Raw genomic sequence first — 14,631 nt, forward strand, 5'->3', positions numbered from 1 at the left:
GTCAGATGAAGATCAGCAAATCTGAACCATTGGATATTCGAAAATCCTCAAAAATTATCCTTACCACATTAATTGCGCATCAATAGCCAATCACATGCGCCGATCTCCATAGATGACGCTCCGCCTGATACCATATAAACCTTGCAGGTATAAAAAAAAAGAGGTCCTCCTCTCTCTCTCTATTTTTTATACTCGCCTGTTATTTCTTTCCTCATGTCTCCGTTCTAACTTGAGCATCGGAGTGGCTTGTCGGGGTCCCCCGACGCCATTCTAACCCTCTTCTTTAGTATTTTTTAGGTCCTCTCATCTCCCCCGACGATTCTCTTCGAGGAGCATGCACGTCTGCAGTTCTAAATCGGTAGTTGAACCATCCACGGCGAATTAGCCGGAACAATTATTATATCAATGACTCCTACAGCTAGAATAGCAATAATTTAGCGGTCTAATGATTAGCAGCCATTAAATAATTATTATATTATTATACTAATTTGGTATAATAATTTTAGTTTTTTTAAAAAAATTTAAAAAAATTTAAATAATATTTATAAATTATAATTAAATAAAATAAAAATTAAATGGGCGTCCGTCATTTGTCATATGACCCTCTCATTTTCAGTTAAAATAAAATAGACACTCCATGATGCTATCCTAAAAATATCTTTTGATCCGATATTATTGTAATAGCTATGTTTATAATGAATTTAAGATTTATACAGTATAAAGTTAAAAGTTGCTACAATATGTCGAAACTATCTAATAATTACTACATCATGTTTAGGATAAATTTAGACTTAGAGTGTACTTATCCAATAGTTACTATAATATGTAAAAACTAATAGCTACTACAACGTGTTTGAATTACTCAATAACTACTATAATATGTTTAGGAAGAGTTTATGATTTATGATTTACATTGTATAGAAATTATCGAGTAGCTACTACAATATATAAAAGTTATCCATCAGCTACAATATATTTAAGATGAGTTTAAGATTTAAAAACTTTGAATAATATTATATCAAAATATTATTTTTCAACTTGATCAAAACTATTTAAATTTTATCAAAATCACTTTAAATAGTTATAGAAGTCATTACGTAGCTACTACAACTCTAAATCTTAAATTCTAAATTCACTGTAAACACGTTGCAATAACTACTAAATAGTTTCTGCATATTATAACAACTATTCATTAGCTTTTACTTGGTGTAAACCCTAAATACTAAATCTTAAACTCACTCTAAATATATTATCAACATTGAATAATTTTTACACGTTGTAGCAGCTATTAGGTAACTTATATACGTCATATAGTACTAGTAGCTTCTACAATAATATTGAATTGATTGATGGGATGTCCACTTGATTTGTTTTGAAAAATGACTCATTTGATGTTTCTCTTAATTGAAAACATCTATTTTGATTTTTGTCCATAAAAATATTCTATATTTAATAACTTTAAAAAATTAATATATTATAGTAATTATGAAGTAGCTCGATGGCCACTATATTAATATTGGGATAAGAATATTTTCTAAAATATGATGAAGGTTGCTGGTTTGATGATTCTAAGAATTAAGAATGTCAATTTTTTCAATACCATTCTTCCTTTTTTTAAGGAAAGAAGTTAATAAAATATATATATATATCTCAAAAATATTTTAAACTACATTTATATTTCAGCTCTTTTAGAAAAGGAAGAAATTATTAGAGTAGTAGAAAAACTTTTTTTTACTATTTATATTTTTATATTGAATACAAGTTAAAAGGATACCTTATTTTTATCACCATCAAGCGCCCTATTTTTTAAAAAAATATAAAAACTATTTTTATTTAAAAATATCTTTATTCTAATATTATTATAATACATTTAAATTAAAAAAAATAATCAAAATTACTTACATACACAAAGACTAGATTTAAACTAAAAATATTATACATAATAATATTTAATTAATTTTGAACATGCAAATTGAATCACGGACAAAATTAAATAATCATTATCCTTATTTGTGCATATTTATTTTCTCAAGAATCTATTTAAAAAAAGCAATTCGTCTGCGTAAAATAAAGGGAAAAAAAATCTATGAATTATCTTTATCTAAAATAAATGAGAGAAGGTGTGTTATCTTCCCGTCTAATAGAGGCCAAGGCCAGTAGATTGCCTTTGAGAATGAATAAATTATCTTTTTATTTTTTGACTTATTAAATTTACCTTGTCTAACCGAACAACTTAGCTGTCAATCCTTCAAACTTACAAATTAATTATCATAATTTTTAATCAGCGGAACCAAAACTAGCGAGGTAAGTTCGATGCTTCTGTTTTCAAATACTATTTTAAGGACAGAGACAGATCACGAGAAAGCCGACAGAATCTAACTACCGCCTTTGACCAATTCAGCCTACACCATCTTCTACAGCTGCTTTGTGGTTCTGTATGAATAGGCCAGCTGTCAGTTGATGAGACAGCCACTGGAAAAACTAAACCACATTTTGCGTATGAGTGGATAAGTTTAAGTAATTAAACATCTAATCATATGAATTACTATCCTGGCGAGGTAGGGGCGGAGGGAGCTATTGTCTATCCGGGCTTTAGCTATGTTTTTTTTTATAATGTAAGGTTCATCCCAATCAACTTTAAATCCCAAATTAAATTTTACTATCAGCTCGGATAGATATAGTAATGATTAGGTATCTTATTTATTAAAAATAGATTATAATTACTGACTCAATTATTACGACGCTGTATTATTTATTACATCAGATCCAATACGTACGAGGGGTAGTGTTTATCACCTGATTAGGTGATAATTATCCCCCTTACAAAAAAATAAAAAGGAAAAAAAATCAAATTAGCATCATCAAAGGAATATCCATTTTTAATTTTTTTAATTAAAAAATTCATGTACAATTACTCAATTATTTTTCACTATACTATTATTATCTCAAACCTAAATTATAAATTGGTCGAGTGCATTATAGTGATTGTAGCTATTACATATATTATCCCAATTTCAATTTCGTAGTTGTTATAATGTTTAATCTGTTCAAAAATATTTAAATTATATCAACTACGATTTCATAGTTGTTATAATACAGATTCGATCTTGTTCACTTACTATTTCATCGTAGTAGTTATAAAATCATAACTATCATAATTATTAGAATAATTATAATTTCGTAACTGCTATAATATGAATTCGACTTGTTCTCTTAACATTCATATTATAGCAGTTAAGAAATCGTAATTACTATAATATATATAACAATTATAATTTTGTAGGTACTATAACGTCTCAAATCGATTTAGGATTTAGATGAAAAATAATAATAATGATAATAATAATATATTAAAAAATAATTAAATAATTATACAGGAATTATTGAGGGAGACGTCCTCATTTTCAGAATATAATAAAACTATTTAAAAATATTTTTGTTTATAATCTAAATGTTCAAACTCTTCTAGACTAATTTTAAAGATAATTTTTTTTCTAATTTATGTACGAGAGTAACTTGTGTTTTCAAAAGTCAATCTCGAATATATTTATTTTCATTTGAAATTTATATTTTACCACTACAACGTACTTACGAGGCATCATGATTTTTGTCGAGGGGGAAATTCATTTTGATTTATTTTTTTTCTAATTGATCAGAATATATATATATATATATATATGAAATATTTTAGTATATATTTAAATTTATATAATTATAAATTTTAGTATATTTGCAATATATAAATTTTTAAAAATGTTCATCATTTGTCTATTTTTTAAATATATTTCCTTACTAATATTTTGCTACTTATTAACATATCTAAATTGATTGAGTCAAATAATATTAAATCGATCAAGTTGAGTGTATTTTTTCCTATTATTTGTACTATTATTTATAATTTAAACATAGTTTTTTTTTGAAAAAATATCTATTATATTAAAATAATCATACACAATGGCGTCAATAATCAAGTGACAGACTTGTATAAATGAATACGAGTTCGAGTCACGATAATCTCGATAAAAAACCTTCTCAAATCACTGGGTACTTAATTTATATTTCTTTAATAAAATATGGAACTGACTATGAAAAATACTTAACGTGAACGTAATCATATTTTACATCAATTAATAAAATATAATAAAAAATTATTAAAAAATATTTTTAAATCAGAAATCTATTTTTTATGAATTAATTAATTTTAAAATGGATTTCATCTGTCTATTAAGTAAATTCAAGAAGCATAATAATTCTTTATACGATGAGTCAACATCATTAATAATTTAATCGTCTTAGACGTACATTATATTAAAATTAAATTTTAATTATTTTAAAATAGATTCTATCTTTCACCATCCTATCAAATCAAGTTCCATCATTTTGTTAAATCATAATGATTAAGATATTGAAATATCTTCATTTACTTTGGTATTTAAATTTGGAAAACATAAAAAAATGAAAACAATATTTTCATTAATAACTCAATAAAGCGAAGCAAAATATAATCTTACAAAATTAATTATTATTTTTGGATGAATCATATTTTGTCATGACTCTATCAAAAAGTCAAGAATTGAAAGCTACTGATTTATTTACGTTTGTGATCTGTAAAATTGATGGAGAATCAAATTTTAAATTAAAATTCATTCGACATAAAAAATAAAAATATCTCAACATCATATTTACCATGTACTATCTTCCTATATTAAAATATAGAATTATGGGAAAGAAGAATATTTAGGGGAAATATATTAGTTATAAACAATTAGAATAGTATAATTAAGGAAAAGAAGAATTTTAGGAGGGAAAAATATAATAAAAGGCTTTGTAGGGTTTGAACATTTATTTTAGGGGGGAAATATAAAAGACACATTTATTTTAGTTATCTTTTTAAAAATAATTTTTATCAAAAAAGACTAAAAGAGAGAGAAAAATATCGACAAATATGAGAACAAAAATACGAGGAAAAAAGCTCTCATCCATAAATTAAATTTACCCCCCAAAATTTATCGGTCATACAATTATTATTATAGTATCCTTTATAGTTTTAAAATTCACTAAAACGCCCTTGATCGGCAGCTATTTAAAATCCACCACCACCAACCTTCACCGCCTCCCACGGGGCGCGGCCTCTCCGTTTCGCCGTATTCCTCCCCTTTCGGCGTATCCGAAGAGAGATCTCGCGCTAGGGAGGGCGTTTTACGAGAACTAAGGACTGCGATGGAGAGCTAGAGGCGGCGCGCCTCGAGGATTACCGGGTTTGATTTCTGTTCCTCTCCCACCTTAATCCTTTTCCCCCCTCCGTAAATCTTGTGGAATATCGAAGAGATCGGTCCTTCTGCGCTAAAAAACGAATCTTTGTTCCCGTGCCATCGGGTTGGAAGCTTCGGGACGGTGAAAAATGGTTTCGTGTTCTTGGCGGGATTAGATTGGTCGATCCTGGATGCAACTGGTCGATTTCTTTATTTTGAAGTCGATTTGATCCTCTTGGAATACTAGTTGATTCTTTGGAAGGCGGGTAATTTATATTTTGTTGCCGCTGTAGTGCGACGATGAGCAGTAGTTTTAGCAGGAGCGTTTCGGCTCGGCTTACGCCTAGGAGTGTCAGCAGCCCTAGGGTTTCGGCTCATCGGAAATGGTGGGTAGCACAAGGACCATCCTTAAGCAATCTGGCTGTGATCTTCTGTTTGGTCTCGGTGATACTGGTTGCTGGATGTATGTTTTATCTCTATGCTTTTCGATACTTCGGTCGTGGAAGATTGATCTCGGGCTTCTTTGATGAATCTGATGACTGCAATGTCTTTGATGGTAGCTGGGTTCCTGATGGTTCTTATTATCCTCTTTACAATAGCACAGAATGCCCATTTGCTGAAAGGGGGTTTAATTGCTTTGCAAATGGGAGAAAGGATATGAACTATCTTAAATGGAGATGGAAACCTCGACATTGTGACATCCCTAAATTTGATGCGCGTGAAATCTTGGAAAGACTCAGAGGGAAACGAGTCGTCTTTGTAGGAGACTCGATGAGTCGTACTCAGTGGGAGTCTCTCATCTGCATGCTTATGACTGGGGTGCAGGATCCCAATACTGTTTATGAAGTAAATGGAAATAAGATCTCAAAAACAATTCGATTCTTGGGTGTTAAGTTCCAAACATTTAACTTAACTGTGGAATTCTATCGATCGGTGTTTCTAGTGCAGCAGGGTTTGTCACCAAAGCATGGACCAAGGAGGGTTCGCTTGACACTCAAGCTAGACAAGATGGATGATATTAGTCATCGGTGGATTGATTCAGATGTTTTGATCTTCAATTCTGGCCATTGGTGGACACCAACTAAACTCTTTGATGTGTAAGTTTTTAATAAATTTGGCTCTCAGATTTTGCTCATATTCACCTATATTATGTACTTGAGGCTTTTTGCTGTCTGGTTTTAATAATATTCTTATTTTTTAATTCACTAGACCTTAGTAGCTCATCTACTCTAGTTATTTTGTCCATGTTCTGGAATCTAACTATAGAAAGAGGAAGTATTATATAGAGAATAATATGGACTACTTTCAAATTCTAGTCCTGACTTCTTATCTTTCAGTTGTTTCCTTGACCTTCTTACTTTATTTTGCTAATTAGTATCTCATCTTAGAGATTGTTATGATGTTAACTTATTGCAGAATAGATGCTCAAAAGAAAAGTTTTATGTGCATATGTATCTATTTTTTTTCATAGTGCTTTTGTACGGATAACACTCCTCTAAACTATGTAGGGTTCTCTATCATTAAATTTAACCTGAATAGTGCTTATGGAAAGATGTAAAACGAAGATAATACAATGACAAATTTCATTTATTGTAAACTACTTCTCTAGGTCCATAAAGCACATCTGTGCATCTGTTTTTTTTTTCCATAGTATTATGGACTCATGGATGAATACATTTCTATTGGCAACACTCCTCAAAATTATGTAGGATCCTTATCATCAAATAATTTTACCTATATACTGTTTATGGGAAAATGTAAAAGTTGAAGATAATACAAGCACAAATTTCATTTGTTGTTAACTACTTTGTGTCGGTAACTTGCAATATGCTTCCCAAGTTAGTTTGGTTCATGGACTTCAGACTAAGAATGTAGCCAAAGATTGAATAGGTTAGACTAATCTTTTATAGTTCTACCATTCCTGGTTTTCCATAGACTTGAGGTGCAATTTAGAGGCAAGGATGTCCATGTGAAAGATGTAAATAGGACTTTAATAAACCTTAACTGATATTGGCATGCCATTTTCCCCCTTTTAATTGAATTTAAGTAACTATTTTCTGAACTTTTTTACTTCAATAGCATTAGTATTATATTCCATGGTTAAATGCATTTGGCCTGAATGCAGGAACTTGTAAATTAGGAATTTCCCTAAAAGTAATATGATAAACTTGTACTTTTCAAAATCTGCCTTTGGTTAACTTCAACACGTCCAAATTGCTTGGGTCCATTACTTTATGGCTCTGGATACTATAGGATGGATCTATGCACTTCATGCTTCAACTGTAAACTATAATAGTTCAGTAATTTGTCCAGAAGCTATGGTTACGTGTTGTGTCATGAATTTAGGCTACCTGTATTTCCTATAAAAAAAATGATGCTGAAATATTGGTTGTCTAAAGTGATTTAAAGATCAAAATTTCATGTGTTAGCTCTGAGTTGCAGCACATCATAAAAGGATGCTAGTTTGAAATTGTACTTCAAACAAGTCTAACAGTCTACTTTTCAGGGGTTGCTATTTCCAGAATGGAGGAGTATTGAAGCTTGGCATGTCTATCAATTCTGCTTTCAGAACAGCCTTAGATACTTGGGCAACATGGGCCGAGACAATGCTTAACACAAACAGAACTCGTGTCTTCTTCCGAACTTTTGAGCCCTCCCATTGGAGGTACTTATTCCAACTCAATATGTTGCATTTCTAACTGGAGGGAATTCTGAATTTCTAGGTAGCTTTACTTTACAGTTCTCAAATGCATTTCCAAATCTAGCTAATTAGACGTGAAATTCAAGTGTCTTTGTTATTTATACCATGTAAATTACTTGCTCAATCTGGTTTCTGTTTATGTTCATTCGAAAAACTACTAATTAATCTGTCTTTGCCCTCACATCTTAAATGCCAACATTATAAGTTTCTGTTAATGACTTGGTCCACCATAGGTTTATTGACTATAGTGATCTGGGTCACACCTTGTTCAATTCCAGTCAATTTTTTTCAGCCTCGTTGGCTGATTAAGCTATTGTCAGAAGCAACAGAAGAGATTAAACTGGATTTGTGTTGCGGAATTTTGACCAATTACATCTAATTTGGTGATTTCAAGAAAGGAATTAATGATGCCTGATTGTTATCATACATCAATCTTGAGAGGAGGGAAAGGAGAAGAGTAGTTATAGGACCTGCTAAAGATAAGAAAAACATTGGTATAATTTTAAATCATTGGCTAAGACATCTTTGCTACAGTGTCATTATGATAGAAATGACAATTGACCTGCACTGCCCTATAAATGTGGATGAAGCAGAGAAGGGGTAATGCTTTTTTATACCTCACTTCATTTCTGCCTCATTTTTGCCCCACTGGCACCACATACAATGATGTGAAAGATAATATTTTTGATGGTTTATATTATATTTTGATTTTATGTTCCCTACTTTAACTCTGACTCGGTTCTCGTTCAAGGCAGGGCAAGGATGGGAAGAAGATTTGACCTATAAACCTGTTCTCGTTGCCCCCACATCTTGTTTGGTGTGGGGATGGAGAGTAAAATTTCCTCTCGGTCTATCCCATTTCTATTTCTTATTTGTTGGTTTTTACCATAATCACCATTAAGATTAAAATAAAAAGAAACATAAGTCACTTAGGGTTATGGTTGTCGGTTCAATCTTATTTTTTTTATTATTATGAATTTCTTCATTATCCATTTGTGTCGATAGCAGTTTCCCTTCTAAGAGAGTTGATTCAGACTGAACTTCTTGTTGGCAGTAAATAAGGCTATCCTATCTTACATACTGCCCCTGCTTATGTGACCATTTTCTTCTATTTTTTAATTAATTTTCCTTTTACTCACTAAACTCATGGATAAAGTCATCCATGATCTAGTTAAAACTTGGCTACCAAAATAGTTTCTGGATGTCTTCCATATTATGTATTGGACATTTAGTTTTGTTTAGCCATCCATCTTATTTCTATCCAACAATCTTCCATATCTTAGCACACTGATTTGAACTGGAATTTTTCACACCCAAGTTTTCTAAAAGCTGAGTTGTCTGAGATGAGTTTTTATTATGTGCTTTTACCTGAGGTGATCAGTGTCTCAATTGTATTTCAAATATTTCTACATCCAAAGAACAAAACAAGGGTAAAACTTATTTCTCACTTGTTGCAATGAAAATCATTCAATGAGTAGTCTTCATCGTGCCTACCCTATTGGCTCTGTACATATTAGCAAGGGTATGTCAAAAGAACAAATCAAAAAGTCCCTAATATATGGGTTTTACTTGTAATTTAAATGGGATAATTGCCAAACAATTACTTTTTGAGAAGTTAAATGTGTTTCACCATGCATTTGTCTATCTATCTATCGCCCAATCTATCACATGTAGTTCATTTTTATAAATTTCATTTATTTAAAAATAATTTAAAAGTGTTATGTAATATTTTTCACAGCTAGGAATATAGCCACCTTTTTGGTTTGAAGAATTAATGCTAAGGTTTAGCTACTGATTCTGAGTCTCTAACATACATGTGCAAGGTGAGTGCTTTTTGGTGGAGTGGATTTGGTGCATTGGTTTCATTTATTCACTTGCCACCCTCATCTAGCTCGTATTTGAACCAAAAGGAAAATGGATTTTTAAGTGCCTTCTACCTGCTTGTACTTTGACTAGTTCAGTTAGGTGCAGATAAGCTCCTCGTAGATTGCCCTTGCTAAATTTACTGATATGGTTTTCTTTCTCAGTGGCTTAAACCAAAAGGCATGTGAGGTGACGGAGCAGCCTCTTTCCATAGCTAAAGCTGACGACAGGAGTGAGTTTGCTGATATAATAGCTAAGGTAGTTGGAAACATGACAGTTCCTGTTACTGTCCTCAACGTAACATTGATGGGTGCCTTCAGGAGTGATGCCCATATCGGCACTTGGAGCCACCCTTCTTCTATTCTTGATTGCAGCCATTGGTGCCTTCCTGGAGTCCCTGATGCTTGGAATGAACTTGTGTTCTCTTATCTTCTAACAAATAGTAAGTTTTCACCAAAACCTTATGATGGAAGCAGATTATCCAGTCTATTATCTTGTGTGTGATTATCATCTATCCAGTAATCTATTGAATGAATCCCTGGTACTCGAAGTCTCATTATCCATGTTATCCTAACTAAATCCTTTCTTTTCTTTGTTGTGCAGGGCGGAAAAATTTAGGTAGATGACATGGAAGGATAGCGAACTTTTCTTTTTCACAAACCACATAGATTCTTTCTGGTTCCACCTGGCTAGAGCTGCATAATTAACTCTCAATACGAGGTCAGAGCTTGTTAGGGGAAACCAATTCACATCCATGCTTTCGAAATGTATGTTGTCTTTTTAGCTTGTTGAGTTCGGACTAACTCCCAGGGTTTAGCAACTTATCTAACTCCCAGGGTTTCCTCTCCCTTCCTCTTTTCTTTTCTTTTCTTGTTCCTGTTCAAAGAGTTAAGACCCCTGTACCCCAAGCAAATGTATCTACCTAACACATCAACGTTTTGAAAAATGAGGATATCAATTTCGTTTTTTTTTTCTTCTTTTCCTCAAGATTTTATGTTGGTAGATTGCTGGTACAGAATCTACGGTTGTTTCTCTAACTTTCTCGATAGGAATTCAAGCCCTATCAAATGGAGAATGACAGAGGAAAATGAACCTAATCATTAGATCGACCTCTAGAAAGTTATTGGCTAGTTCATTTCATCATTTTGTTTAGTGCACAGGGTCATGGTGGGTTATTTATTCATAAGAATTATTATTCTTGAGAAAATGAAAAATATAGATAATTTTAGAGAAATGATGGTCGAAATGAATGATTCTAAAGTTGAAGGGGTGTGAATTAGTTTCCTTTTGGGTTTTGGGGATCGTATTATTCCATTGTTCATCAAACAAGTTCTTGCACAAGATTGACTAGTTATTTAGTTTGTTTCTATCATTGGTTTAGCAAAATTTCCTTTTCATTCAGGATTGCTCTAGGCTTTCTTCTAATTGAGTTACAACAGAAGAGCAACTCGTGTCAATTCTTCATCAAGCAAGGGCAGACGGACACATACAGATACTCTTTGACGTCGAATCTTCTTTTAAGCAACAATGGGCATGTTAAAATTTGATAGGAAGGTGCGTTAAATCAATTCTTCATCAGTCAAAGGTAAGCATGTCGTGTTCATCTGTGAGAGGCAAGAAATTATTTATCGCATGCCAATCCTTCATTGAAGAAAGGCAAGCACATCGAGACTTTCTTCGAATCATATCTTACATTTGAGTCTCAAGTGATGGCCAATGCCAAATCCTCATTGAGAAAAGCTGGTCACGTTGAGATTTCCTTCGAATTGTCTTGTATTAAGTCTCCAGCGAGTGATGACAATAGCATTGATTTTTCTTGGAAATGAATGAGTTTGGATAGTGATGACGAGAGCATTCAATCTTTCTTTGAGACGAATTTGGGCAGAAAAACACCAAGTGAAAATAAAAGATCATGTGTCCTTACGTGGAGGCAAACTCGATGATGTAATGAATTTATGATAGTCATCTAGCCGATGAACATCGAGGACAATGTTGCACTCGATGCACTTGTTGGAAGGGAATATGTTGAAGCAAAGGGATATTAGGACTTGCTTCTACGATTTAAGTCGGATGAGTTTGTTGGGTTGATTGAGCCATAAGTCCGAGCATGCCTAATGGATCTTTAGGTCAGTTAGTCCGATCAAGTCAGACGAACTGATCAATTGAGCAAGATAGGTTAAACAAGTTGATCATTCCTATCAGGTTAAACATCAGCTTTCAATAGGTCGGTTTGAGTTGATAGGTCAAATGAGTCAATTTAAATAAATCAATTGGGTGTTTGAGCTAGCCAAATTGGCTGGGTTGGATGAGCTAATCTAGCTAAATGGCTTGGTCAATCCAAATGAGTCGATCAAACTGTTCGAGTCGGATGGATTGGTTAAGTTGGTTGAGCCGAATCAGCCAATCTGGTTAGATAGATTCATTGTGCCAAACAGATTAATAGGGCAAATTGAAAAGGACCATGCGAGTAAAAGTAAAATTAATTTTGAAATATATATAACTGTGAATATTTTTATTATGAAAATTATTTCAAATATATTTATTATAATATTTATTAATAAAATATAAGAATAGCTATTCTTTATTTAATCCCCATTTATTCTATTCCCTAACAACAACTAAAGTATTGTCTCTTTCTCATCCCTCTCCTTCGTTCTTCTGTCTTTTTATATAAACAACAAAAACAAACGTGAAATAAAAAGACAGCGAAAATTCTGTCCTTTTTAAAAAAATCCAAACAACAAAAAAAACGTGGAATAAAAAGACAGGAATCAGAGCAATCAAATCCATTTCGAATTAATTCCTAAGGAAAGAGGACATCAATAAGCACATGGAAGTGTTGGAGAAGAATTCAGACGAGGTGAACTAATTAAATGGCTTTGGAATATGTAAAGAAAAGTGACTCGCCATATAGAATTTTGTCTTCTCAATCTTGCTAAATGGTTAAATTCCCTAAAAAAACATTCCTTATCTCTTTGTTTGTTTTTGGAAACGAAGTTCCCAGGAAAATTACTTGATTCTAGGAACCCTTCGGGCTCATCGACATAGCTAATACTGTTTTATGATCACTCTGAACATAAGGAAACTGAGTCAATGCAATATCATGTCGACCATGATGAACTAAATACAAGTAGAGCAATCAACCCCTTGCCTTAAATTTTCCCATCTATGTCGAGCATTAAAAGCTGTCTAGCTACGAAGTGGCCTGAATCAGCTTCATTCCGCTGTGCGCACACATTTCTGATGCCTTTCCATGAAGGTCAAGCAATCTGCTCTACAATGTGCATGCTTATATCACTCAAGTTACCTTCAGTTGCAATTTTGAGGCAGCGAGGGGCAGCTGCATTTTGGCCATTGACCCAAGCCAAGATCAAGCCATAGAGGGGCTCATTGTTCCTCTATGGGTCACAATTGGTTAGTCGCCAACTGACTCAAACATGCGGCCATATCTAAGGTCGAGCTTGAGGTCGTAACCTCTTGATTCAACTACTAAAGTTTGAGCACTAGTACTGGATTTGTTTGTTTTCAAATCCTCTTGCAGTTTGGTGACTGTATGGACTATTTGAATGGTGAAGGTCAAATGTGTCTCTATCAGCTTTTGCAAGATAGACTAAATTCAGTCCTCAAAACTGCTCCAAACCAGTGCTTGTGAACTAACTTTCCACAAATCATGGGCAGGTCCACCGAAATGAGGTGGCGGTGACACACAACTTGATCTAAAGTAGAAGACACATCACATTGATGGTCAATGGGGCGATGAGAGGAAGTATCATATGCTCTTGCACAAATAGCAACAAGGATGATTCAGTTGACCTAATAGGAGCATAACATTGACATTCAAACTGCAAGATCAAGTGGCCATGATCCTTTGGGTCTCCTTGTTTGACTTCTTCCAAACGGTAGCCCGGAGTTCTGGGGTTGCTTTTGAGACATTGGCACTTGCTAATCTCCTATGAGACTTTCAATGACTTGATGAACACTTTTAAGTCAATTGTGGCGTGTGCGACCTCTTTTGCATTATTAACTATGTGCCACACCAACTATGATTTAAAGATGATTTGAGCCTCTACATACCTAATTTCCTATGACAATTTGCTGAATTCTACTATTTTGGGATTGAGCCATTTTGCCAACCCTGTCATCGTCACTCACCTAATCAATCGTTCAGCAGATTGACAACTACACCGGACCATAAAATAGTTGCATAGCACAATCATGTTTCAGAGTCTGCTACCATGGCAATCCTACAGCTATTGCAATTTGAGAGAAGATATTCATGTTCTTTGAAATTGGCAAACTTTAACGAATACCTTCCGGGCATTACACAAAAATAAATAGTTGGGGAATGAGGAGACATTGAAAGAAAGAAAAAATAATAAACAAAAAATGCATGGAAAAGAATCTAATATTTGTCAGATGAATGAGATGATGAACTAACAACGGAGAGAAAATACGATGAAAAAAATTGGATGGATATGAATTGGGTTTCAGATCACTCACATGAAACTTGGCGCGCGCGACAAGGCCCTGCGTCCGGCGGTGGTTTCCGTCCGAGCGGCGGCGGCGCCTGCGCAGGCAGCATAGGCTCTCTCCAGAGCCCCGACCACCTCCCCCATGGTTGGCCGGTCCTGCCCCTCCGCCTGCACGCACTCCGATGCCACGTACCCCACGTACGCCACCGCCTCTACTTCCTCAGGTGACGCCGGCGCGACCCTGCGATCCATAACTCGCGCCACATCGTCTGACTCAATGTACGGCACGGCCATCTCCACGACGTTCCGCGGAGTGGAGCTGCCCTCCGTCTCCTGGTCCTCC

The 14,631-nt window shown here is 33.8% G+C and overlaps 2 protein-coding genes across 7 annotated transcripts in view; both read left to right on the forward strand.

The window, feature by feature from the left end:
• Positions 1 to 25, forward strand: part of LOC141823726 (protein trichome berefringence-like 7) — a 1,207-nt gene extending 1,182 nt beyond the window's left edge. Inside the window, exon 2 of the mRNA XM_074710981.1 lies at positions 6 to 25. Within this exon, the coding sequence (XP_074567082.1) occupies positions 6 to 25 (20 nt within the window). The remainder of the gene's footprint in view (positions 1 to 5) is intronic.
• A 5,113-nt stretch (positions 26 to 5,138) lies between these two features.
• The window catches only part of LOC141829790 (protein trichome berefringence-like 7), an 11,409-nt gene continuing 1,916 nt past the window's right edge, over positions 5,139 to 14,631 (forward strand). For 3 of the 6 annotated variants that reach the window (XR_012601906.1, XM_074717310.1, XM_074717321.1), the window contains exons 1-2: positions 5,139 to 6,349; positions 7,759 to 7,917. Coding sequence is in view for 4 of the 6 variants with exons in the window: in XM_074717310.1 (XP_074573411.1) it covers positions 5,553 to 6,349; positions 7,759 to 7,917 (956 nt within the window). In the remaining 2 variants the exon portion in view is untranslated. Of the gene's footprint in view, positions 6,350 to 7,758; positions 7,918 to 9,980; positions 10,259 to 10,419; positions 10,638 to 11,218; positions 11,688 to 14,631 lie in introns of those variants that run through there. The other 3 variants (XR_012601905.1, XM_074717302.1, XM_074717317.1) reach the window with 3 other exon arrangements.

This window comes from Curcuma longa, chromosome 1 (assembly GCF_044706935.1).
Source record: "Curcuma longa cultivar G26 ecotype Majalengka, Jawa Barat chromosome 1, ITB_CL_G26_1.1, whole genome shotgun sequence".
NCBI classification, from domain to species: Eukaryota; Viridiplantae; Streptophyta; class Magnoliopsida; order Zingiberales; family Zingiberaceae; genus Curcuma; species Curcuma longa.